This window comes from Apiospora phragmitis, assembly GCF_038363925.1.
Source record: "Apiospora phragmitis strain CBS 135458 chromosome Unknown utg000001l:1.0-2902119.0:1.0-2906034.0, whole genome shotgun sequence".
Classification (NCBI taxonomy): Eukaryota; Fungi; Ascomycota; class Sordariomycetes; order Amphisphaeriales; family Apiosporaceae; genus Apiospora; species Apiospora phragmitis.
In genome coordinates, this window is record NW_027117399.1 from 735,835 (window position 1) to 758,943 (window position 23,109).

Below are 23,109 nucleotides of genomic sequence, written 5' to 3' on the forward strand. Positions count from 1 at the left end.
CTTTGGAAGGGATTCTGGTTTACAAACGAGGGAAGGAGCAGTGGATGGGCTGTTTGCGCGGGCCTGGGTGTGCCTGCCAAATTGTATTCAGGAGACTAACAAGATATACGCCAGATAAGAAACATACATAGCTTCAATGCCGTCAGTTACGTAAAGTAGACATACCTATCAACGAGAAACATCCGTAATACCTGGGGAACATATGCTTTTCAATTAGAAACGTTTTACTATGAGACACTCCGGTTTAGAGCGCATATCTAGGCATCGCTGTCCTTCACACCGCTCCCAAAGAGCATATCTCTTCTGGCCTTACGATCCCAGACCACTACGCCATCGCTCTTGCGCTTGAAGTATAAGACACGATGTTGGGGGATAAACTCCTCGTCCGTCTGCTCCGACTTCCACAAGTCCAGAGCCCGCTCCTTGGCCCCCAAGAACCTGTCCTCGTAGCCCACGATGAAGTCACTGCTGTCCAGGCTGGGGTCCCAGCGAAGCCGACTGATGACATCAGCCGACGACCGGAACTTGCCTTCGTAAGCAGGTCTCGGCGGTCCAATATCTCCGGCGGCAGTCTTCTTAGACTTCGACTTGGGTCTCTCCTCTTCTGCGTGTTCATCTTCGTCATCGAGATCCTCCTCTTCTTCATCTTCCTCGTCAGACTCGTCGTCCCCGATAGTGTACTCACCCCATTCGCGCTGATCCAACTTGAGCGTGCCCAACTCGGACTGCTTGACCACGGACGCACTCATCCAAGATGTCTTGGCATCGAAGAAGCTCTCGTCGCCACGTATTCGCCCCTCAAAGTTTTGCAAAGCGGTCTGTAGACCCCCGAGAGCAATCTTGAGGTCTTCCTTGGACATCTTTGCTGCTCCATCCGACGACTCTAGCTGGTCAAGACCAATCAAGTAGCAGCCTTGATAATCTGTCTCTTCATCAGATGATTCGGTGCTGACAAAACGTGCCGGCCACATCCTGGCATGGATGTTTGGTATGCGTCTGCTCAGATCTGATAAAAAGGAAGGGGACGGTCAGCACAAACACCTCGAACAGTTCCAGATAGTTCTCACTCACCAACTAGAAGCATCACACATCTCGATTCGAGCCATCCCACATATTGGCTTCCCTTGGCAAGGGAAATACCCCAAAACTGGACATCAATCTTCACGTAGCTTTTATATGTTTTCAAAAAGTCCAAAGCACCATCCACGCGCTCGTGGTCTCCAAGAAAGCCCAACCATGTGGCGCCGTCACTGCTTAGGATCTCATTGGCCTTACGGAACTCTTCGGCGATTGTTCTGACCGATGGTGTCGATGCCGCAAGTGCTGTGTTGAGACTTGGGGGGTGGAACCCGAGTATCGCCATAGGTTCGCGGGCGGTTCTCACATACCGTAAGCTCTTATGGAAGAACGGGTCAAACACCATCTGTGTGGTCCAGTCGAAGTTGGCGTAGTGGCTGAAGAAGGTGGTCAGAATCGTCGGTACAGAGGTCGAGCCGCCATCGCGGGACAACAGCTTGCAGACCCGCGATAACAAGACTGATATCTGGATACCATTCAGGTAGCCGAACTTGCCCGCATAGATGCCTCGCTGTTTGGCCCATGTCTTAACGACGTAATGTGCCGTTCTGAAGGCGGCAAGATCCGGAATCGTTTGTCGGAGGTAGTAAAGATCCCTCACAGGCTTCAGCTTAGCGAGGGTCTGCATAGACATTGAAAAGACCGGATCGTTGGGTTGAAGTCTAATGGCTTGAGGCCAAGACTCGGCAACCCAAGTTGAAGGGCAGTACTGCAAGTCCATTCTGACTCCCTTGACTTCCAGTTCCAGCATTGTCCCGCTGTTTGCATTGACCCGCCTTAGAACCCTCGCATCGTTTGAGGAGGCTCTCCTTAACCTCTGTGTGGCAAGAGCGAAGAAAGTCTTCGAGCTGATTGAACCGATGCAGAGACAGTCAATATCCGACAACGCAGTCCATACATCCAGCCCGTAGGACCCAACGGGAACCAACACCAGAGAAAACTTGCTACGGCTTTGTGTAGCAGACTCTTCGCTACCATCATCCAGCAAGATTGATCGAAGGAGTTCGAGAGCTAGTTTTCGCTTGGAGGCATCGTCTTCAGAAGGTACTACATGGCGGTTCTCGAGGACCTCCTTTAGATCATCGACGTTGGCGAGGCCTGCCGGTGCAGTTTTGAGTTCCACGGGGACAACAAGCTTAGCTGTGTCTCCAGGTGTATTGCTTTTCTCTGTTGGGTTCATCTTCAGAATGCATCTGATTCCCCAGTGGTCGCTCCCATATGATTTACGGGCTTCGACTTCCGTCCCAAGGTCTAGGTCCCCTTGCTCCTGGCCGAACATGTTGAATCCGGCAATCGAGAAAATACCGTTGTCTTTGAACAAAATCCTATCGTATCTCTGAGGCCGGTTGTTGAACCCACTGCCAACGATCTCGGAAGCCAGTTCGTTCACAGTAGGGTCGAAAGTGGCACCAGTTTCGCCCTCAAATACATCCTGCGAATCATTGGGCTGTCTTCCTATGCTCTTATCCAGATTGTCAAGGCGTGCTTCAGTCCAAGCATCGGAGAGTCCAGATTCTGTCAACGCGGCTTCCATCTGTGACAGATACTCCGATGTCTGGGGCGATATTGCCTTCCTTTTCAGGGCGGCATCAATGGTGAATTTGCTCGTTGTGACGTTGAAATCGCCTGCTAGAATCCATGGGCTGTGAGGGTACTCTTGTGACAAGTACTTTAAAACAGCCTGGAGCTCCCCTTTCTTGGCAGCAACAGAGCCATCTGTCATTCCACATGTGAGGTGGACTGTGGCCAAAACCAGGGGAAGGAATGTATCGCACTCTGTCCGTCCAATATCCCGCAACTGCAGGACTACCGACCCCTTATGCTTGCGTTTAAAGGATACCCAGTCCCACTTGAAAGCCCACCTGCTGAGAACAACGACGTTGAGATGACTAGGGAGAGGATCAACGTCGACTTGATCCGGCGGACCACATGTCGTGAATGGGTAGTTTTCTCTGACGCCGCTGTCCTTGAGTAGGTAAGAGAGAAATTCATCCGTGACCTCCTGTAGCACCAGGATATCTGACAATGCGGCTCTGTCCAAGATGCTCCTGATGAGGATAGGATACCTGCACTGCGAAGGGGGAAACTCGAATTCGGCCAAAACGTTATAGCTGGAGACTCTTAGGTAACTCGGCGGCGGAGTACCCTCATTTGTCGGAGCGGGGGACCGATAAGGCTCCCACTTCTGTGCTGTTGCCGAAAACACAAATGGAGTTTGGCTCACGCTCTCTGCCGCCGCTTCGTCACTGATCACGTCAGAGCCCACGGCTTTTCGGTCGTGGTAGAAAGAGCTCATTTCAGAGCATCGAGTGACTGAAAAGTCATTAAGACTGATTGCTCCCCAGAGCTTCATCTCGCTTAATGTGTGACCGTCCCTCTGCGTCCTTTCTCGGACTAATATGCAAATCTCTCCAGCTTCCCACTCCATGGCCGGGAGTAAGTTCGCCTTCTGCAGCAAGAACTTGTGCAAGTTGGAATTGACATCCTCACTCTGGCCGATGGTCAGATGCATTCGGTATGCTGTCGGAGTTTGACCTAAAGCATCGAGTATAGCTGCCCGGACATCGCTCAACCTTCCGGTGTGGTCCTTGTGGCTGTCATGGATGAAGATGGTGTTGTCATGCCGGTGTACAAAAACATCAGCCACATCAAGACTGATGGGAAGAGGTCCGCTGTCCGGCCCAGTCCTGCGAGACCTTAGTCGGTCGGCTATCTGGGCCGCTGCCTGAGGCAGAGAGTCTGGTTTGACAAAGGGGTAGGCGAGGTTGAGGTGCGGCGGCCAGCGTTCATATGCCTTATCGTATAGGGATCGTAACCTGTCCAGAGACGGCCAAAATTGATGCGGTGGGATTATACATAATGCTGTATCGTGGGACCCTACCGAGATGGCGGTCGATCCTGGTGTTGCCCCTGTAGCCGCCATTCTTCTTTATCTATAAATTCGGTGCTTCGTTTGTTGTGCTTATACTAGTCTGGTGCGGAGATAGACTCTATACAACGATATGCGAGTCAGGCTTGGAATGAATGGACAATTGCTGCAAAGATGGAAACCAAGAGGGTGCCATCTCAAAAATTCGAAGAATTGAACACATGTATATCCATTGATTATATTCACGATACTATCCTACGTACTCATCCTCTTCAGACTGGACTCGTAGCACGTATGCTTGGGCAAACTAGGCCGAAGGTTTGCTCTGTAACAGCCAAGGTGGGGTACACGTTCGGGCCAGTCACCAGTGGGCGGAGTTCCCATAATGCTCATTGGGCGCGGCATAGCTCCGTAACCTTCTATTAGTGGATTTGAGCCGTTGTAGTCCAAAGAACCCCTGGAATTCAGGGCTGTGCTCAGAATGAATCATAATTGAAAAGGTCGAAAAACCATGCCAAGTACCTCCTAACCTGAGGCTATGCCTGGCTTGCCGGCATGAGTCACAAATCTACCTGGTTACCAGGCATAACCATGTCGATCTTCCATCACGATATATCTCACAGACAAATTTACACCCTACACTCTCGGTAAGCCGCGCCCAACTAATTGAAGTCATTCGACTGCGTGCAGCTATTTCAATTGGTGGGCAGAATTTGGCGAGGAAAGGGAGATACTCAGGGCAGCCGAGGTCTCCACTGCAGCTTCCTGCCCTGAGATTTTGTGCTTCCTTGAATTTATTGCCAAACAAAACATCGCCAGACCCATGGATGTCGGAAACACGTATAGCAATATCTTTTCTCTACCGACTTGTATCATACTTGTGGCATTCTTGATTTTCAGTTACACTCCTCCCCCTTTCCTCTCCTTATTTGCCAGTGAAAGACCAAATATGATAGCAACCATGCCTTCTACTGGCCGATTCACTCTCACGTCTATCGCGAGGGCGATCACGCACTACTCCGAAGACTCGATACTCCCAATTATCTTGTAAATCTTTAGCCTTCAAGAACTAAATGGTACCACTAGTCTATCGCCAGCTATGTCATCGCAGGTCATCGCATCGTTAACTGTTCCCGGCGATCAGAAGTGCAACCGGAAATCGAATGCCCAAGTATACGTGAAAGGGCTTACAGTGGCCTTGTGCTGCTAGTACTATTAATGTGGACGAGGCCGTTGCCTCTTGGGCTCTTCGTGCAAACAGGAGGATCGTCCTCCGAGGTCACATCGAAAAGGAGACATATGGACCACTATCATACCTAGCTACCTAACAATTGAGCTGGATCGACCCCATATCAGCACAAGTATGTGCGATATGCCAATATGGAAGGCCCAAGCATACGTAACGCAGCTTTCGTCACTACCGCAAACTCCGACGCGGCGAGCGATGTTATACAGCGCCTTGCCAGGAAAACCTTCTCAAAGGTGTCTACCAAGGGATGTACCACGGAGGCTGGTACACAAATCCGGCTTGAATGCGGGGATCTGGAAGCGACTGTCAAGTTGAGCCCATGAAAAGATGACATCTTACTCTAAGCCAAGGATATGGGCCCTTTTGTGCTGCTTTCGAAACGAACTCTTCTTGAGGCCGTCTACGAAGACAAGCGCATGGGCACAAATCACCGCCTGGATGAATAAGGACACTTGCGAACGGGGAAGACCATAACATCCCCAGGAGGTCTTAGAGATGGGTCTTAATTCTCTCCCTCTCGGTGCGCTTCTTTCCTTTATGGGGTGTGAAACCTACACTCTGGACCCTTGGAAGTGAGATCCACGTGAAGAACGGGGTATGTCCGGATGCGGAAGAATTTTGAGTAACTTCAAAGATCCAGGGGGGCTGCGGAAAATACACCTATCGGAAGTTCTTCTGGGCTAGTACTTACAAGACCTCTTCATGCCGAACACCCTAGAACTGCGCGCTGGCCGAGAGAATGTACCGAGGCTCAAATTCGATCGCAAGCTCTCGGCAATGCATGCAATGCTTTCGTCCATGACCCTAGGCTCAGGGCTATGGTGACAATTACGTACTCTCGACAAGAAGCTCCGGGAAGCTCCTGCGAGCCTCTTCATGAACCGTCATATCTTGATTTTAGACTAAGCAACGGGGCACGACAGCGAGGGTCCTTGGACCCTTGTAGTACGAAGGACCCTTATGTGTTACCGCCCATGCATGTCAAACACAGCTGCAGCTAGCTGTAGCTCGGGGCTTCAAGAATCTTCTTGTCGCACCAGATATGCTCTTGGATCGCAGGGTCTTCGAGTCACACTTAGGACTGAAATTCGGGGTTGGAAGGCGAAAAGAAGAATAGGGGTCCAGATGGACCAAGCGATTGTCTCAGATCACCGGAGCTTGAGGAGCCATGCAGTGATCTAGCCGAGCGTTTGCTATGAAAACCGGGCGAATTTGAAGTCATAGCAAACTGACAATAGCTGACAAACAGTTGTTCCACCCCTATAGTGCCAAGCCCGGAACGTCTGGCGCGAAACCAGTGGGCGAAATCGTCAAGAGAGGAAGTGGGGGTGTTACAGCAATGTTACAATTTCTGTCTATGGTCGAAGATTGGACGTCTGTGATGCCAAGTTTCAGTCTGATAGGTCTGTCATTCTGTCATTCTACCTAGATTCATTCATCATTGATACCGTAAAGGGTGTGGGGTTGAGGAAATCCGTCATGGGATACCGAGACTTCCTGAATATCGCATCAGAAAAAGGCAACCGCCAGCAGAGATAAAAACCGGAAAAGACATTCCGGAAACCCCTCCACCACATCGAGCGAATAGCCTTCATCAAAACAAGACAGTACACTCTGAAAGGAAAGAGCACAGCTGATCTTTGTTCAATCGCGATCGATGTGTCTTTTTGGTTCGTCGAAAAGGGAATAAAGAGTGGAAGTTGGTTGGTCAAGTCGTCAGGTTAGACAGAATAGCTGCACGGAGGGACCAAAGAGGTCCCAAAGACGGCAGCGTTCACGAGGCCGCAGGCTGGGAGCGCATGACCGTGGCGGGTAGGGGCATCGGCCCTGGCCGGTACCACAGGATCCCTTCTCTGTCAACCTCGTTGATTCCGTCGTTGGTGCTGGGGCAATCAACGTCACCGGGTCCGGACCTGCCGTGCACTGTCTGCAGCGGTGAAATGAATGATCAGTCGATTAAACTCATGCTCGCGTGTTGCGCTGACAAGAGGCGAATGAAGGAGTAGCTGTGTCACTTACTGCCTGCGCGGTCTTGCCGACATCAGCTTCGACCCATTGGCACCGGGTGAAGGCGACGTACAACGCACCCCACCAGGAGTTCTTGTCAACGTGGTAGTAGTCGCCCAGCAGCGGCCGGATCGCGTTAGTGGCCTCCTGAGCGTGGTAGTGGGGAATTCGCCTGTCAGCGTACGCATCGTCAGCAATCTAGATAGACACGAAACGGCATGATAGGACCGTAGGTGGTGCGTACGGGAAAAGATGGTGGACGACATGGAGGTCGACAATGTGGTGAAACATGTATCTCATGACTGGTCCTGGGTCACGGTCGACCGTGGCAAGTGCTCCGCGGAGATAAGTCCAAGACGCTGGCAAGTACTTGGGGAGAGCAGGCGAGGTGTGGTGGAGATAGGTTATCATGACTGTAGGTTTCCCCTCATGGGCGGTTAGCCACTTCACGATGTGCTGTTCGTGTTCAACAGCACGGTCCATTACCAGAGAGATAAGGGGGGTTGTCAGGCAGAAGGCGTACCGATCCAATGATTGACCCACGCCAAGGGAAGCAGGTATGTCCAGACCATCGTCCACTTGCCGTAGCGCTCCCCAAGAGCGTACAGTACCACGGCCATAGCCGAGATGCCCAGGTCGGAGATGACGATGTCCCAGAACTCGCTGGGGCGGAACAGGGAGCTGTCGGGCAGGAAGTGGCTGTTATCCCACCAGCCCCTTGACTTCCTCGGTGAGCTGTTGGGCCCGGCTGTGATGTGGGTGATGAGGTACCACGGCCAGCCTATCAGCTGCTGAAACAGTATTCTCAGAAGTACGACGAAGGGTGCGTCCTCGACCATGTGATCGAGGTCCATCTGGCCCCGAAACAGCTCCTGGTATTCGTCACGCAGCGGTGGTACCTGCGACCACCCACACAGATCAGTTCTCTCTTCTCTCCTTAGCGTCGTTGCTAATGCTCCGGACCCTCCAGCAACCACTCCTGAAGACACACAAACAATCGTAAGGAAATATGTGTACTAAAGAAAAGAAATCCAAAACAAAAATGAAGTAACACTTACATAGTTGAGGTCCGTCTTCAAATTGTTGGCGAACTGGTGATGTCTTCCGTGGCTCGACCGCCAAGCAAAATAGGGATTCATCAGCGCTGAATGCAGCACAAGACCCACCGTATTAGAGAGGAAGCTGCTGGTCGAGAACGCTCCGTGGCCACATTCGTGGGCCAGAACCCAAAGTCCAGTCAGGGGAAGGCCAGCGAGAAAAGGGAACACGAAGTAACACAGAAGAATGCGGGAGCCACTGCCACCTCCAATACCCAGGACCCGTTCTTCAAGAAAAAGTGCCGTGGCCAAGAGGGCGAGATAGATGATGCTGTCGTGGAGAACCCAGCCCAGGGAGTAGAGGGTTGACGGCCGGAAGCAGTGGGCGGGCACACGGCTTCTCAGCTGCTGTATGTTGATTCGTGTCTTCTTGCCGTCGACGACTGTCTCGATGTCCTAGGGAGAAGTGACGATTAGATGACCATAATGACTAACTACAAAGACGGGCAACGCACTCCACTCTTGACTCGTGCTTGATGGACGGTCTCGGTAGTATAGTCGGCGTTCATCGTGGAGGTAGGCGAATCGCGATGTTTTCAATCTTGCTTTTATTGTTCTTGGGGCAGAAAAGAGGCGGGTTTCCTGTTGCTTTTTATTTTAAATCGAAAAAGATAGAGAAGGTGCTATTACTCCGACGTATGTATGTGATGATATGATGTCTATGAGCTTAACTGTTTTGCTCGTCATAGTGAACAACAATCCAGTTCGATTACAAAATGGGCCAGCTATATATACATATAAACACATGTAACAAACAACCATCACATTGGCCTTCCTTCAAGAACGTGGCATGACGATGATGGAATTCGATAGGGTCAGCCAGGGAAAGTCAGCATGGGCATATGCAGCCCTCCACCCTGTCTGCTTCATCCGTGGCGGGACAAGCCTCAGGATGCAGCCGTTACAACGAGGAAGATTATGACGAAGATATACATGTCATGTGGGACGGGCAAGCCAGGGCTGTAATGGCTGCAGCGGATCAGATTTGGGCCTCGTCAAGTCCAGACCAGATCCAGATCCACCCAACATTCTGGTGATTCTGGGACTGCAGGCCCAGGCCCCCCATCTCAAGAAAGGCGGGTTTGACATTACGTTTAGGTCTGTACATCAGTTCCGTGGCTAATACTATGTAGATGATGTACTCCACGTCAGCAGATTTGCTGGTTATCTCTCTTCTTCAAGCATGAAAAGTTTTGCCGCGAAATCATGTAAGTTCCCCTGAATATCCTTTCGAAGCCACGTTCTCTAGAGCTTCGCCGCAGATTGGCCCATGACGTTTCACAATAAGCCTATCCGGTAAAGCACAGGAAGATATCCGATCCAAGCTGTTGGTTTTGTGGTGGTGATCGACCACTCGGGCTCACGCGTGATCTCGACGGCGATGTCCTCTAGGTTCAACCCCAGCTTGGGAGGCTGTTGTTCTTGGTGATTCGACATACAGGCACTATGCTGCAACTGCGCCTAACGCGGGCTTTCATTCAATCTGGACGGATGTGGTGCACTCGATGGATGACGACCCTGCCTGGGGCCCCAACCGAACGGAGATATGTGATGTGGTATAGAGTTGATATCAAAAGGATCAGTAATTATAAATTCCAGACGAAAGTGATTGGTCGATACGAGACCACCAACTACAGTTCCTTTTCCACCCATGTCGTCGTCTGGATGTTTGGCCCCTTGCTTTAGATCCAAGGTATCATCAGCCAACCAATCAAACTCGCCCAAACACTGGTTTCGCATCCAGAAACGGTCACCCACAGGCAGTTCAAGGCTGCTTCTCGCCTCCTGGGGGGCGGTCGCTTCTTTTTGCTTTTCCAAGCATGCACAAAGGCGCATAATCGGCCCCCAATCGGAATCCTCGATATTACCTCTTTCCGCTCTAGTATTCCGCCATCTCCCAATTGGCCGTCAGGCTCTTCCCTTGCTTTCCATGATGCATTCCAACTTGTCTTCATTCGTAACGTACCCGTGTCGCTTGGTGACAATGGCGTACTTGATCGGGTCCTTCCACTCTTCCCACCACGCCTTCTCGCCTTGCACAATGCATTTGCGGCCTTGCTCATTGTTCTTCGCAGTCCTGTGCATATACGCTGTTTAGCAATCTCTCTTTTCGAGGCGTTCATTTCATCCTTCTTCTTCCCGGTAAGCTCTTGTATCGAAAGTGGCCATCCGGCCCAAACCTCTTGGGGTACTCGGGTAGACCGCCTCCCAAGCTGAGAGGGCTGGCCGACGGTGGTTACACCGCCAATTAAAGAAAGAGGCACGGCACTTACACGAACGGCCAAACTGCCTTGACTACCTCGTACTTGCTTTTCCCGGTGAACAGCGCCGAGACCGAGGTGAAGAACTTGTTCACCTTGTCGGGGCTCTGGACGAGCACCTTGCAGTGCGTGACGGGGAAAGCCACGGTGACGTGCCCGTTGTAGCCCGTCGCGGCGACCAGGCTCCGCAGCTGGCCCTCGAGCCAGCTCGTGTCCAGGTTCGCGACCACGCGCTCGAGCTGGAATGTCTTGATGTTGGCCGTGTCCGCCACGAAGCGCTCGCACCACGCCCGGAGGGAACCCCCCGCGACGTCGGGCTGGAGCGAGGGCTGCTGCGCGCCCCCGCCGCGGCAGGCCATCTCGTCGCGCCGCACGACCCGCAGGTAGTCAAGGCGGTCTTGGGGGTCGGTGGGGACCAGGAGGCTCATCAGGTTCATCTTGATCGCGAAGTCGACCCGCCGCCCCCGCGTCCCCTGGACGAGGATCTGCGGCTTGGGTGGTACGGTCACTAGGGTCTGCAGTAGCGTGGACAGCGCCTGCGCGTTCGCCGACAGGTACGTAGCCTTGCTGGTGATGGTCGTGCTGTCGCCGGACAGCTCGAACATGGGCGGGGCATACTGGCGGTAGTCCAGCAAAGGGAGACCGGGGTAGTACCGCACGCCCTTGCCCGTGGCCGCTTGGTTGTTGCGCACCTCGAGAGAGCTACTCGATGGTGTCGAGTAGGGGGGCGGTTTGGCTGGCTGGCTGCGAGGTCGACACATTCACATCGCTCTCGTCCCCAGCTAGCTCCGCCAGAGGCACAGTGTTGGAAGCAGACGCATAGTCGGATGGGCGATGCACCGGTCCGCTTGCATGCCTGGACTTGTCTGCCGAAGCCGAGTTTTGATTCTCCATGCAGTAGAGGCTGATATGTACGTGACCAAATGTGATAATGCAGATAGCCACGCTCGATTTACCAACCAAGCGAGTTGCGAAACCAATTGGGGCCGAGTGGCTTGGTCAAACTACAAGAGTGACTGCGTATGAGTCTGTTGGCGATGGTCCTTTGTAGCGCTAGTTTCGAGCGGGATGAAGAGACGACAAAGTGACCTAGATGTTAGAATCTCCATGATGGCTATGAATGCGTTCTAGGCTCCCTCCTATCATATCAAGGTTCTTCAGCTGAAGGTATCGACTGACGTGGAAAGAAGGCGCAGTAAACCCGCCGATCCGTTATGGTGTCTGCCTATTCAGTGCCAATTGTGGCTTAGGGCTGACTGGCCAATCGTCAAGCGCCCGCCAATGGCACGTAAGCGGCTGCATAGTCACTTGGGACTGTTATCTCCATGGAGCAGATCTGATTATTAAACATTCAATCTCCTGCTAGTCTCAACTATAGAGGGGTGAGGCATGTCCACGACCCAGATCATCTAGAAACCCCTGTTGTGGTATAGTAATCATATATATATGTATAACGAATCAGGATCCGACGGGGGTTGAACTTGCCATTCTACTAGTGAAGCTTGTTGATGGTGCGATTAACGACATCGATGATCGAGACACTTCTAATGGACAGCAATGTTTGTTACATAGTGGACCTTGATCTACCCTGGAAGGGCCTTCTGTACTCTGTGGCCAATGGCAACCACCCTTTCTCACGGAGAACACGGAGAAAGACAGAAGACCGAAGGGATGATGAGGCAGTAGTCCGGCAGTAGTCGAACAGGTAGTCGCCTGTTCATCACCTGGCATGTTTGCCTCTCGCGCGAATCCCCCTCAGACAAACCGGCCTCGCATCACAAGACGGCGCCATACCGTCTCTTCGTCCTCGTTGTCAGCACTGGGCGACATGTCTGAATGTTCGACAGGGTCCGGGTTTTCGCAGAGGTCGAAGAAGTCTTCTGCCATTCCTTCTCCCGCCACGAACCCAAGATTCAAAAGTGTATCGGTAGGCACCGAATCGTACCTTACGAAAAGTCAGTCTAAACACATTTGGGGTGACAGTCGAGGCCAATCAGATGGGGATACGATGAGTATTCACTTACCATTTGTATGTACTTGCAAAGTCTATATCGGTTTCTGTATTCCGCTGATGCGGCACGGAGCTTTCGCCATTCGATTGAGAGCCTGGAGTTCCGTGCGAGGTACTCGGCGCTGCATAGCTACTTGGGTGCTGTTTGACCCCCAATGGTATAGGGCACTGGTACAAAGAGCCGACATCGTGGCTGTCATCCAGGGCGCTTCGGGCGAACGCCGACGTAGTGTCCGACACGATGGGGGACGGGTTGGTCTGCCAACTGGAATGCTCCGTAGGATGAGTTTGGGAAGTCGGTCCAGGTCTGTCGGCTTGGGCAAATTCGGAAAAAGCAGCTTTCCGGAAATCATCACTTGGGGTATAAATATCCCCTGGTTTCTGGGGAGCTCCATGAGAGCTCACTATAGGAGCAGGCTGTGGAAACTTCGGGGCAGCGTCCTCCGCTGGCCTTGTCGCGCCATGCTCAGAATTTGCGTGCGGGCCGTTGGCCTGAGACAAGCTCAGGTCGGGAGTGAGCTGCTCTCCTGTGCTGTTACTGAGCGGCAAGGACGACGACGGAGGAGGCGGAAGGTCCCCTTATATCTGGAAGATCACCTGTTTGCACGAACCTTCCAAGGCGGCTCTCGGTGAAATAACTGACAAGCTCTGCTTGGTTGTCGTTGTTCCTGAAATAGTCGGCATTCATGATCCCTGTATCACGGTAGGTGCTGGTGGCCAGGGTTCGAAGTATCATATCTTCGATGGCGGGATTGGCTTGGAGCACTAGGCCCCAAAGTCGTTCGCCATACTGAGCGGTATATCCGGTCCGAGGCCCACGTTTGCGGACGGGCCGGTTGTAGGTACACTCGGTGCCGGCGCGGTCACATACGCTGCACTTGGGCGTTGCGTTGTCACACGGTTGGTGTTGAAGGTTGCACCGGTCGCAGGCTCGACTAGCCTTCCTCTTCTTAGAAGCGCGCCCATCGTCACCCTCCTCATCGCTCATAGCAGCCGACTGCCTGTCAACCCCAGGCCGAGATGTATCGCATAACCAAGGATAATGAGGCGCAGACGGTTGGCGATAGAGATGGCGCAATGGAGTTGACAACCCGTCAATGATGTGCAGACTCACGAGATCTGATGAAAGCGAGACACGAGTACCCTCAAAAATGTAAAGACATCGTTGAGGCGCTCGTCGTTGGTCGTCACACTCGCTCACTCACGCGCCCACTTACGGAGTTCGCGTCTTCAAAGACGGGGATCGGGTCGGATCACTTCGGCTAGATAACGGGATGCTAGAATGCAAGGCGTGTGTGGCTTGCAGTCTGTATCTGGCTGGATGTTTATTGACTGAGCTGGATGTTTCAGAAACTGTGTGTAATAGGCTGGGCTTGGTATGTCTCGTCAATCTGACTGATTTGATGTATTTTGATTACCTAGGTACTCCGGTCATCTAGAGTGGATCGATCTAGCAGTTTACCTTGCACCATTTACGGTCTGCATGGGGGGCCCATCATTCGACCGCCTTATTATGTACACCTTACACGATAATGCCTACTTCCTACTCAACGCAGGCCACCCCCTTAATTGATCGCCTGTGGCTGTTCATCAGTTAGGTGGCTGAGGTGTGGCTGAGGCCTATAAGCGCTGTACAAGTCCATACATGTAAGTACGTACCTACATACCCACCGCTACCAGATGACTGCCGACCATATTGCCGGTGCATCTCCATTCTACGCGACATATATTACAGCATTGCCCGACAACATCTGTTTGCGCTCTCAGCTCTCTTGATCGCATGCATATTTACCGAATTGGAATCATGCGGGGCTAAGAGTCTTGACATGACTGCTTCTCTTGATTCAACGATGCGGTTATAGTGTGTGCACTTTGATTTACTCCTCTCGAACTTGATTCTACACAATCACGCATCGCATAGAATTCAGATAGAAGTCCTGAACTCATTGTATTCTGTGCTGGCTTGCGTGTAGGTAGTGAGCAAAAGCCCGCGCGGGTTGTTCAGACTCCAAGTCAGGGTAGCTACCTAGGAACCGTGTCTGGACTCTGGACTCCGGCACGGAGTGCACACTCAATTATCAAAGGGGGTCTAAGTGTTGGGCCTGTTGGAGAACAGGGGCCACGGTCAAAATGGTCTCGCTTGTTTCTACTATCGCAAGGCCGTACTCCAGCATACCCGAGCTGGCAGACAAAACATCATTCGCCGGCGACGCTGTACCCAACCTGCGAGCTTTCCACCCGGACGCCACCATCGTCCTTGTCGGCTGCCGCGGCGCCGGTAAAAGAACACTTGGGTTTATCGGCGCAACATACCTGCACCGCCGGCTTCTCACCGAAGACCATTGCTTTGAGCAAGCATCAGGCTGCATGAGAGCCACGTTTCTCGAGCAATATGGCCGTGAGGCCTCTCAGGACCGAATGGCCGACATTCTCGCCCAAGTCATGCACTCAAACCGTACCAACTGTATCATAGAATGCAGTATGGCAACTCTGTACCCGGGACGCAAGCTCTGCTCCGCCAATACTCGGAGAAAAATCCGGTAATATACGTCCATCGCGACAAAGAAGACATCTACCGCCTTCTTAAACTGAAGGTAGCGGATGCCGACCGTCTCATTGCGGTTGATCAAAAGCACCGTGAGTGTACCAACTTGGAGTACTTTAATCTGCTGGACACAAGCGGCGAGGAACACGAAGATTCGCAGCCTAGCAGCAGGTCTGTATCTATGGGCGCAAGATTATTGCAGGTCAAGAACGATTTCACCAAGTTTCTGGATTTGATCACAGGAAGAAGTTCGACGCGGTCATGGGTCGAAAACCCCTTCTCGATCAATGCTATTCCTCCCGAGTACCGACCGTACTCTTATATCCTGCGCCTACGGCTCTCCACTTTGCTCAGCCAAAAGCCAAAAATGGAGGAGTTGGAGTCCAGCGGTGACGCCGTGGAGTTCATAGTCGATACATGGCCGGAAAACATCCTAGATGTGATTGCGACTCAGGTATCGTTGATCCGTCGGGTGTTGGACATGCCGATTGTTTATCACGTCGAAGAGAACCCACGGGAAGAACGTCAAAGGCCTCTAGAAGAGAGGGACTCGACTGATCTCAAATTGATCTTGCATGGACTGAGGCTGGGTGTTGAATACCTCAGTCTAGATCTGGAACGGAGCGAAAGCCTAGTTACCCAAGTCCTCGCCATGCGAGGCAGGACCAAGATCATCGCCAACTTCACTCTAAGGTGGGTTAATGCTCCTAAATGGACGGACGAAAGTTACATACATCGCTTTCTACGCAGCCAGGCACTTGGTTGTAGCGTCGTACGTTTTGCCCGGTTCTGTGCGAATGACCGAGATGACCACCTTCGCAAGCTGTTTCTGAAGCGTATTGATGCGCTTCCGGATTCCAAGCCCCAGCTTGCCGTCTTGGAGTACTCGGTCTTTGGATCTATCATCAACGACTTTGCGTCGTCTCCGGAACAAAGCTTGAAGTTCCAGCCGGTTGGGCATGAGTCGATCGAGGCGTCGTCCCGAGAGTACCTTACTGGTGTGAACACAACGCGAGGCATCATTCGGAACATGTTCCGCCTCGGCCCCCTGCAATCGCTCAAATTTTACACTCTTGGGTCAAAGGTGTACTATTCCGCGTCTCCAGCAATACATCGAGCCGCCTACGATTCTCTGATGCTGTCGCACACGTTTGATGCCAGACAATGCTCCGAGCTAGAGGAGATTGACAGGATCCGCTGCGAACCTAATTTCGGTGGTGCTTCCCTCACTGCCCCTTTCAAGGTTGCCATGCTGTCTCGAGTCGATCATCTCAGCTCCCATGCCACCGCAATCGGGGCCGTCAACACACTCCTACCACTACGGGGCGCTACTGATTCCATACTCGACCACGCCAACGCGCGGAACAGAGCAGGATCTACTACAAAGTGCTACGGCGATAACACGGACTGGAGTGCTATCATGGCTTGCCTACGGCGTGCCATCAGCCCGCGAAATGCCGTACAGCCATCTCGAACTACGGGACTGGTCATCGGTGCAGGCGGTATGGCTCGAGCCGCCATTTACGCCCTTATTAAACTTGGCTGTCGGAAAATATTCATTTATAACAGAACCAGAGCGAACGCGGAGAAAGTGGCGGAGCACTTCAACACATGGGCTGCCGGACAGCGGTTAACCTCTACTCGGCACCACGCCGGCCATATATGCCATGTTCTCGACTCGACTACTTCAGAGTGGCCTACTGGTTACCAACAACCCACCATGATCGTGTCATGTATCGCCGCTGCAGGCGACCGCCATGGCTCGGTCGAGTTCCAAGTGCCGCCGCAGTGGCTGAGAAGCCCCACGGGGGGCGTCGTTGTCGAGGTATGAGCTAACCAACCCCTCCCCCTTGTTACAACGGATTGACTGACTCATACCCTCGTAGCTGGCATATGAGCCTCTTGTCACCGCCTTGATAATACAGATGCGGAGGGTCCGTGAAGAGAGGTGGCACATCTTGGTTTGTCGTCGATGGTCTGGAGGCTGTATGTGAGATGGCGATGGAAGCATTCGAGTTGATGACTGGGCGTCAAGCTCCGAAGACGCTGATGCGCCGCGTCTGTAACGAGACGTGGGAAAAGAATTTTGCTCCTTTTGAGCCTCGGCGGTAGCATTTTCTTGATACGACTGCTTGCTAAACGGTTACTGTTATATGGCGGCATATGCCCATGGAAGCCACCTCTCTCGTCTTGATGAGCAACAACTTCAATTCATAGATGCTCAGTTGCCTTGTCCAATTACCCTACTGTACTGGGGTCATTACTCATTTGCTGCTTTCCCAGGCCTCTCTCTTCCTTGGCTCAACCATGCCTCAAGATATAGATCTGCAAAATATTCCCACGCACTGAAATCATGTACATTAAGCTACACGAGGGCGACGTCGAAGCTAGCTGCGTTTCGAGGATTATGTCCGAAGTGACGCCCGAGGGAAACATCCTGTCGCATCCTGCCAATGTCCAACTCTACAGCAAAGGACGCCTCAAATGGATTCGGTTCGTTGGCCATCGAAAACTCTCCACCGCCAAGCAATGGTGGTGAAAGGGGGCCCACGTGCCCGGAGCTTCTTAGGGGAGGCAAAACTGACTTGGCAGTGACCGCTGGTGCAGCAGAGGCCGCCAACAGAGTGCCGAGATTCCGATGCTAGGCTTCTGGCAAGAAGAGTATCTACCGTCTTCTTCAAGCCAGACGTCTCAAGACCATGCTGCCGTATTAAGTCTGCGTTTTCCTTCTTGAGCTTCTCGATATCCGCAGCCAGCTGCTCACACTTACACTTCAGCTGCTTGGACGGTCCTAACGTCTTTACCATGGTCTGACTTGCCTCAGAAATGTCCATCTCAACCCTCTCGGGCAACCCTTGGGCCATAGCTGAGGCAGAGTCAGAATTCACCCGCACACTCGTTCCGGGGTATGTAGTTTCGGCATAGACTGCTTAAGGTATCATTAATGAGCAGCCTATATCTGCATGAGCACATAACTTACCTGGGTCAGATCTCTGGCTCGCATCTTGGCGGGCATCAGGATTGGAGGATTAGACCGAGCCTGGAGCCCTACATACGTGCAGGCTTTCTTTGCTTTGACACAACGAATACAAGCAGGTCTTTTTTTCGTCGTACTTGATTCTTCGCAGTCTGTAGTGGTTTTGTAAGTCATGCGCACTCGTCAAAGTGAAGGTGTTGAAGAAGTGGCTCATTGTGGTGTCATATACCTGCAATTAATACAACCTGTTTTGACCTTGGGCCTGGGTAGGCTTCGGGCACTTGACACCGTAGATGGTAAGAGTGAAGTTGCAATGGTCGCATTATGTTCAACATCTATTGGAATTTGGTGTCTAATCTTTGACCGTTGTCGTCGTACTGTTGAAGTGAAAGAAGACTTGTCCGTTAGCAACCGGGGTGGTGTAGCCTGTGGCGTTTCCCGGTTGTGACGCTTTCTAAATCGTTCCAGTTTACGGTTGCTTATCGGCACCCCAGAGGCAGTGAGATCATGTTCCTTGGCTGATCCGAGGCATCCTTTCAGAGAAGCCTCGAGCTGAGCATAGTCTCCAGCGTTCGCGTATTTCCGAAACCCCCAAGCTTGGATTTTCCGTTTGAACTGTCTCTCGCTAGGGATTACTTTTAGTAACAATGTGGGAAAATCAAGCGCCAAGGGGCAGTGCCTCATCATCAGGACCACTCAGTGGTGGCTTTCTGGGACCAATGAAAGAAAGCAGTAGTAGTTTAAATGGAAAAAGCACAGAAAGCGCCTTGGCTGATCCCCGTACAGTCCCGGATCCAAGTACATCGTCGGTTTTTGCGCGTCTCCCCAACAAGCAACAACTGTAGGTGGACGAATACACGACGCACGATCTAACGAAGCGAGTTACTGATATATCGAAATTGCATGCGTGCCAACCTCACTGATGGATACTAACCCGAACACCAAAGGTATTTTTTTTGAAAGCAGCTAGATTATTCAGATACTTTAACTCGGAAGACACTGATAACTCTACCGTAGCCCCATGTCGTATGTAGCCTGCCATGCCTGTCCCTCCGACCAGCATCCTCGAGACCCTATCATCATATTGCCTCAGGCTGGTGGCTGGTTGTTGCGAGTCCTGATAGTGGGTTGTGGTTAATATTAGCACCTCACGTAACCATATTTGAGGACGTACTTGAAGCCTCTGGCGATGCGTTCGTTCTGCCAGAGAGCAAGGACATTGCAGATCAGCGTCACCGCGCCGATGACAACGGTCGAGACTAATTCGGGGGTCATGCCGTCGCCCATATCTTGGGGGAGAAGGTATTCAGATGACTTGAGTATAGATAGGCAGGCTGCCACGTATGAAGACAACTAGATAACGTGCAATCTTGTAGACTAAGGAGTCTGTTATGTTTTGACTTTGATGGTATGAATGCAAACTAACCCATGAGGGTAGGATGATGGGTTTATATAAAACTACAGTAGGGTCTTTTGCAATTCGATATCGACAATATATGTTGGTGGTCTTTTGGTAGGAAAGGCTATGATCATGTTGGATTTTCTCAGCACGAGTTAGTATTCCATTAACTGGTGTTCTGCTCCGGCACGGTCTTTTGGTAAAAGGCGGCTGTCTACCAGAGGTGGTCGTCTACCCGAGGCGACAATACTGTTGCTGAAAGAAGCGTAGCTGCTGAACAAGCCTCAACAAACGGTCCTTGTGGCATAGTAACGGGCAACAGAATGCATAGGTACTTTGGTATCGCCCAACCAATGAGCACTAAACGTTGCGATCAGTCTGAAAAGCCCTCCATTACTTGGATTCATCGCCAATTTAGGGTGTCGATGTGATGCCATGGGACTTTTGTCTCGTTTTATTCAGTACGATGCTAGCGGCCGTACACTCCGCGAGGTTCAAAACGGCAAGCACGTACAGATATCGCCAAGCATCTATGTGCTCTCTCCTATCCCCATTTCGACATCCAGACATTGCCCACTTACACTAATCAAATGGCTAGACCAGCCATATAGGACAGAACTGGTGTTATTAGAATCGTAACTAGCATTTTCGTTATCGGGCTATTAACTAACAGCACAGCAGATGTGGCCAATGTGTAATATAATGCGGTCTTTCATCCAGCGGTTCTCTATAACCATTAAGCTGGTAAAGTAGAAGAGAGGATCAGGGTGCATGCAGTAATTGAGAATGAACTTACAGGACCGAGTGCATTCAATCTACTTGTATGTACGAGGGACCATGCACAAACCATGACAAGGCACTTTGTCCCATCACAGCTGCTCCGCCTTTCCCAATTCACTATTCCCCTACATCAATCATTCACATGAGCCCGGACAATAGAATTGCGAATTGGTCGCTCTGAATTGGGATATCATGCGCATTCTCCATCATAAACACTCGCTACTCAGCGCCTATACGGCTCTATCTTATGAGCAATAGCAGTACTGGTTAGGTATTCATTTGTTCCCATCTCCCAATGCGCTAAGGATCCAATCCACCTGGCAGAGAAAACATTGCAACCCAGCTAATTGTTCAGCTTTCAGCCTTAACAAGCTGGAAGCCGTCCACGTCTTCGGCATTAAAATCATTGGAGATGGCATGCTGCTTTGGGCTGGGATGACGAAGAATGCGCCGGGCCTTTCGGCCTTTGAGAGCATCTCCATTGATATCAAGGACCTCATATTCCCTTTCAATCAGCTTTTCCGTACCCTTGGTGTCTGATTTGACGAATACATCGAGAGAAAGCGGCTTTCCTGGAGAATCGACCCGATCGAAACTGTACAGGGCTCGGTCCACCACATTCGTCTTCACAACATGGTCCGATGATGGTAGCATCTCGATAAGTGATCGCGTCATAGACGGGTCGCTCATCTCCTCCATAGGATTCACCTTGGCGCGGGAGTGGTTGTGTGGGATATCCCAGGGAGTCTTTGCTTTGACAATGTTGTGAGTCCGGGTACGGTTTCTGGGAGCCCTGTTAGAATGGGAACTTGGCTCGGTTATCATCATCGCCTTGGAGCAAAACTTACTCTGGAAACGCACGTTGAGGCCTAACCTTGGCGTCTGCATGAAAGGGGTCGAGGATATCATCTTTGCTGCCAGGCAAGGGGCGGGATCCTCGAGACCACTTTGAATACCGCTCCTTTGCCCTTTTCGGGTCCTGAGCAGCGGCACGGAAATCGCGAGTGGCCTCGAAGGTAGCCATGACGAAAGTCTCCGTAAGTCCGGTAGGTTTAGGAAGAGTTGCTGGTAGTGCAGTGGTTCCGAAGGATTAACGACGATTAATAGTTGGTAGTTATGAGGGTGGATGTTACGCAATCTGAAGAGAGGACTAGGTGCGGTTCTAGGATTGGGGGGAAGAGGGGAAGATAACCTCAGTGAATCCGAGGATCAAGTGACGACGGAGTCACACGGAAGTTATGATGACCAAGTTTTATGTGAGGTAAGAGGCGTCGGCAGGAGGAAGCTGCTTTGTAGTCGGATGATTGACAAGTAAGAGCGAAGCGAGGCAGGCACTTGAGGCAATAATGGAATTAACGAGCCGGAAGCGAAGTGGCTTTGTTCGTAGCCTCGAAGATATAAATTAATAATCAAAGGAAAGCGCTGGGTGAAGAAACAGAAGCCTCGGGTATATACAAAGACGACCTCAGTAATCAAGTTAAGAAATGATCTCACTGTTTGTTGTTGGGAAGTAATGTCAGGTCAGGCAAGTAACCTAGGGGGGTGGATGATTAGCGAAACTGGGAGGCGCGCAGTCATCTGGAGGGAACCGGACGTCTCTTATCACTCGTGTCACTCGTGTCGAACTTAGGCAGGGCCATGGGGACTTATGTAAGTAGGTGACGACAACCTCCCTATTGCTCAACTGGTTATTCCAGTTATTCATCATGTCTGTACACTAATACTAATACAATCCAAACGTCTTCCCCATTTATTCCGTTTGGCGTTGGCGTTGGCATCAACCACGGCAGAACATGGTACGGGTTACCACGTTGATCCCACATCGGGGGGTCCACCTACCTATCTCCCGCTATCTGATAACCCTAATAGGCAAAACGGCGCTCCTGAACCTTGTACCCATCATGATAAAGCTCGGGGCGTGCGGGTGTGTCTAGTGACTTCCTCCTTCGCATAGCTGGCACTAGGCCACCTGGTTGGTTGGGGCCAAGAACGAGACACTGGCCTCTCTCGAGTTCGTAGGTACCTACATCTTATCATACTGTAGATGTGTTAGCGGCTAGAGCGCGGGACTGACTCTTTTCTACAAGGTACATTGGCCATCCTCCATCACATCCATCCGGCGGTTTGGGGTCTTGTAGCCCAGCAAGTCATCAAGCAGGATGGACGGATGGATGGGTGGATGATGATAGCGATGATGAAATCAGACGGCGTCGTTGTTGGTTTCCCGTATTGTGTCTACTTCCACGCCTCCCACCCACCTGGTCGGGCTTCCTTGGGGCAATCTGGGCCCTGGAGCCTCGGCCCATTCGTTGGCTCTAACCGGCACCCCGTGCTACGACGACTGACTTGTCATTCGCCTGCTAACAACAAGAAACAGCGTCGGATGTGTGCAGCAATGCCGGGCGTCTCTCCTGCATTGCTTTTAATGTACGTTCCTTCATGCTATTACTGGTACTACGACGAACTAACTCCCGCCACTCACCTGCTCAACGGGAAACCGCTGCTCCCTGCAATTGGTAATAAGCCTGGCCGTTTCAACGTGCCCCGGAAAGTGCCGGGTGACGTTGTTAGTGGTGTTGCAAGTCCTTGACACTTGAAGTTGTTGTTCGGAGATTTGAGAGCGAGCACATGCTGATAGCTACCGTCAACATCATATGCGCGTACAGCTGCAGGCTGTAATAGGCAGTAAAAGAAAGTCCCCCTCATCTCACCCTCCTTTCCGTCCTAACCTTTCCGTATCGCCATCGTTGAACTCGCGATAACAGATAACCTATCAGGCTGGCCATATGTCTTGGGCTTGTGGGTGGGTTGGTGGGAAAGCGGGATGCTAAGGTTTA

General features: G+C 51.7%; 7 protein-coding genes across 7 annotated transcripts; 1 reads left to right on the forward strand and 6 right to left on the reverse strand.

Moving 5' to 3' along the window:
* Nucleotides 1-257: 257 nt before the first annotated feature.
* Nucleotides 258-4,000, reverse strand: PG994_000214 (uncharacterized protein; the record flags this gene model as incomplete). Its single annotated transcript, XM_066851623.1, has 2 exons — nucleotides 258-1,006; nucleotides 1,072-4,000. 2 exons carry the CDS (start codon nucleotides 3,998-4,000, stop codon nucleotides 258-260), a joined length of 3,678 nt encoding a protein of 1,225 aa, XP_066722255.1.
* Nucleotides 4,001-6,969: 2,969 nt separating this feature from the next.
* PG994_000215 (delta-12 fatty acid desaturas-like protein) lies at nucleotides 6,970-8,808 on the reverse strand (the record flags this gene model as incomplete). The annotated part of the gene is made up of 6 exons (XM_066851624.1): nucleotides 6,970-7,122; nucleotides 7,215-7,374; nucleotides 7,447-7,658; nucleotides 7,742-8,101; nucleotides 8,261-8,695; nucleotides 8,755-8,808. 6 exons carry the CDS (start codon nucleotides 8,806-8,808, stop codon nucleotides 6,970-6,972), a joined length of 1,374 nt encoding a protein of 457 aa, XP_066722256.1.
* Nucleotides 8,809-10,207: 1,399 nt separating this feature from the next.
* Nucleotides 10,208-11,321, reverse strand: PG994_000216 (uncharacterized protein; the record flags this gene model as incomplete). Its single annotated transcript, XM_066851625.1, has 2 exons — nucleotides 10,208-10,376; nucleotides 10,573-11,321. The coding sequence occupies 2 exons, from the start codon at nucleotides 11,319-11,321 to the stop codon at nucleotides 10,208-10,210; spliced, it is 918 nt and encodes a 305-aa protein (XP_066722257.1).
* Nucleotides 11,322-13,106: 1,785 nt separating this feature from the next.
* On the reverse strand, nucleotides 13,107-13,559 carry PG994_000217 (quinic acid utilization activator; the record flags this gene model as incomplete). The annotated part of the gene is made up of 1 exon (XM_066851626.1): nucleotides 13,107-13,559. One exon carries the CDS (start codon nucleotides 13,557-13,559, stop codon nucleotides 13,107-13,109), a length of 453 nt encoding a protein of 150 aa, XP_066722258.1.
* A 1,142-nt stretch (nucleotides 13,560-14,701) lies between these two features.
* On the forward strand, nucleotides 14,702-17,228 carry PG994_000218 (uncharacterized protein; the record flags this gene model as incomplete). The annotated part of the gene is given in 4 exon segments (XM_066851627.1): nucleotides 14,702-15,010; nucleotides 15,052-16,941; nucleotides 17,003-17,050; nucleotides 17,061-17,228. The coding sequence occupies 4 exon segments, from the start codon at nucleotides 14,702-14,704 to the stop codon at nucleotides 17,226-17,228; spliced, it is 2,415 nt and encodes an 804-aa protein (XP_066722259.1).
* Nucleotides 17,229-17,596: 368 nt separating this feature from the next.
* PG994_000219 (uncharacterized protein) lies at nucleotides 17,597-18,307 on the reverse strand (the record flags this gene model as incomplete). The annotated part of the gene is made up of 4 exons (XM_066851628.1): nucleotides 17,597-18,042; nucleotides 18,097-18,120; nucleotides 18,173-18,214; nucleotides 18,274-18,307. 4 exons carry the CDS (start codon nucleotides 18,305-18,307, stop codon nucleotides 17,597-17,599), a joined length of 546 nt encoding a protein of 181 aa, XP_066722260.1.
* A 2,316-nt stretch (nucleotides 18,308-20,623) lies between these two features.
* On the reverse strand, nucleotides 20,624-21,296 carry PG994_000220 (uncharacterized protein; the record flags this gene model as incomplete). Its single annotated transcript, XM_066851629.1, has 2 exons — nucleotides 20,624-21,065; nucleotides 21,121-21,296. 2 exons carry the CDS (start codon nucleotides 21,294-21,296, stop codon nucleotides 20,624-20,626), a joined length of 618 nt encoding a protein of 205 aa, XP_066722261.1.
* Between the last annotated feature and the right edge of the window lie 1,813 nt (nucleotides 21,297-23,109).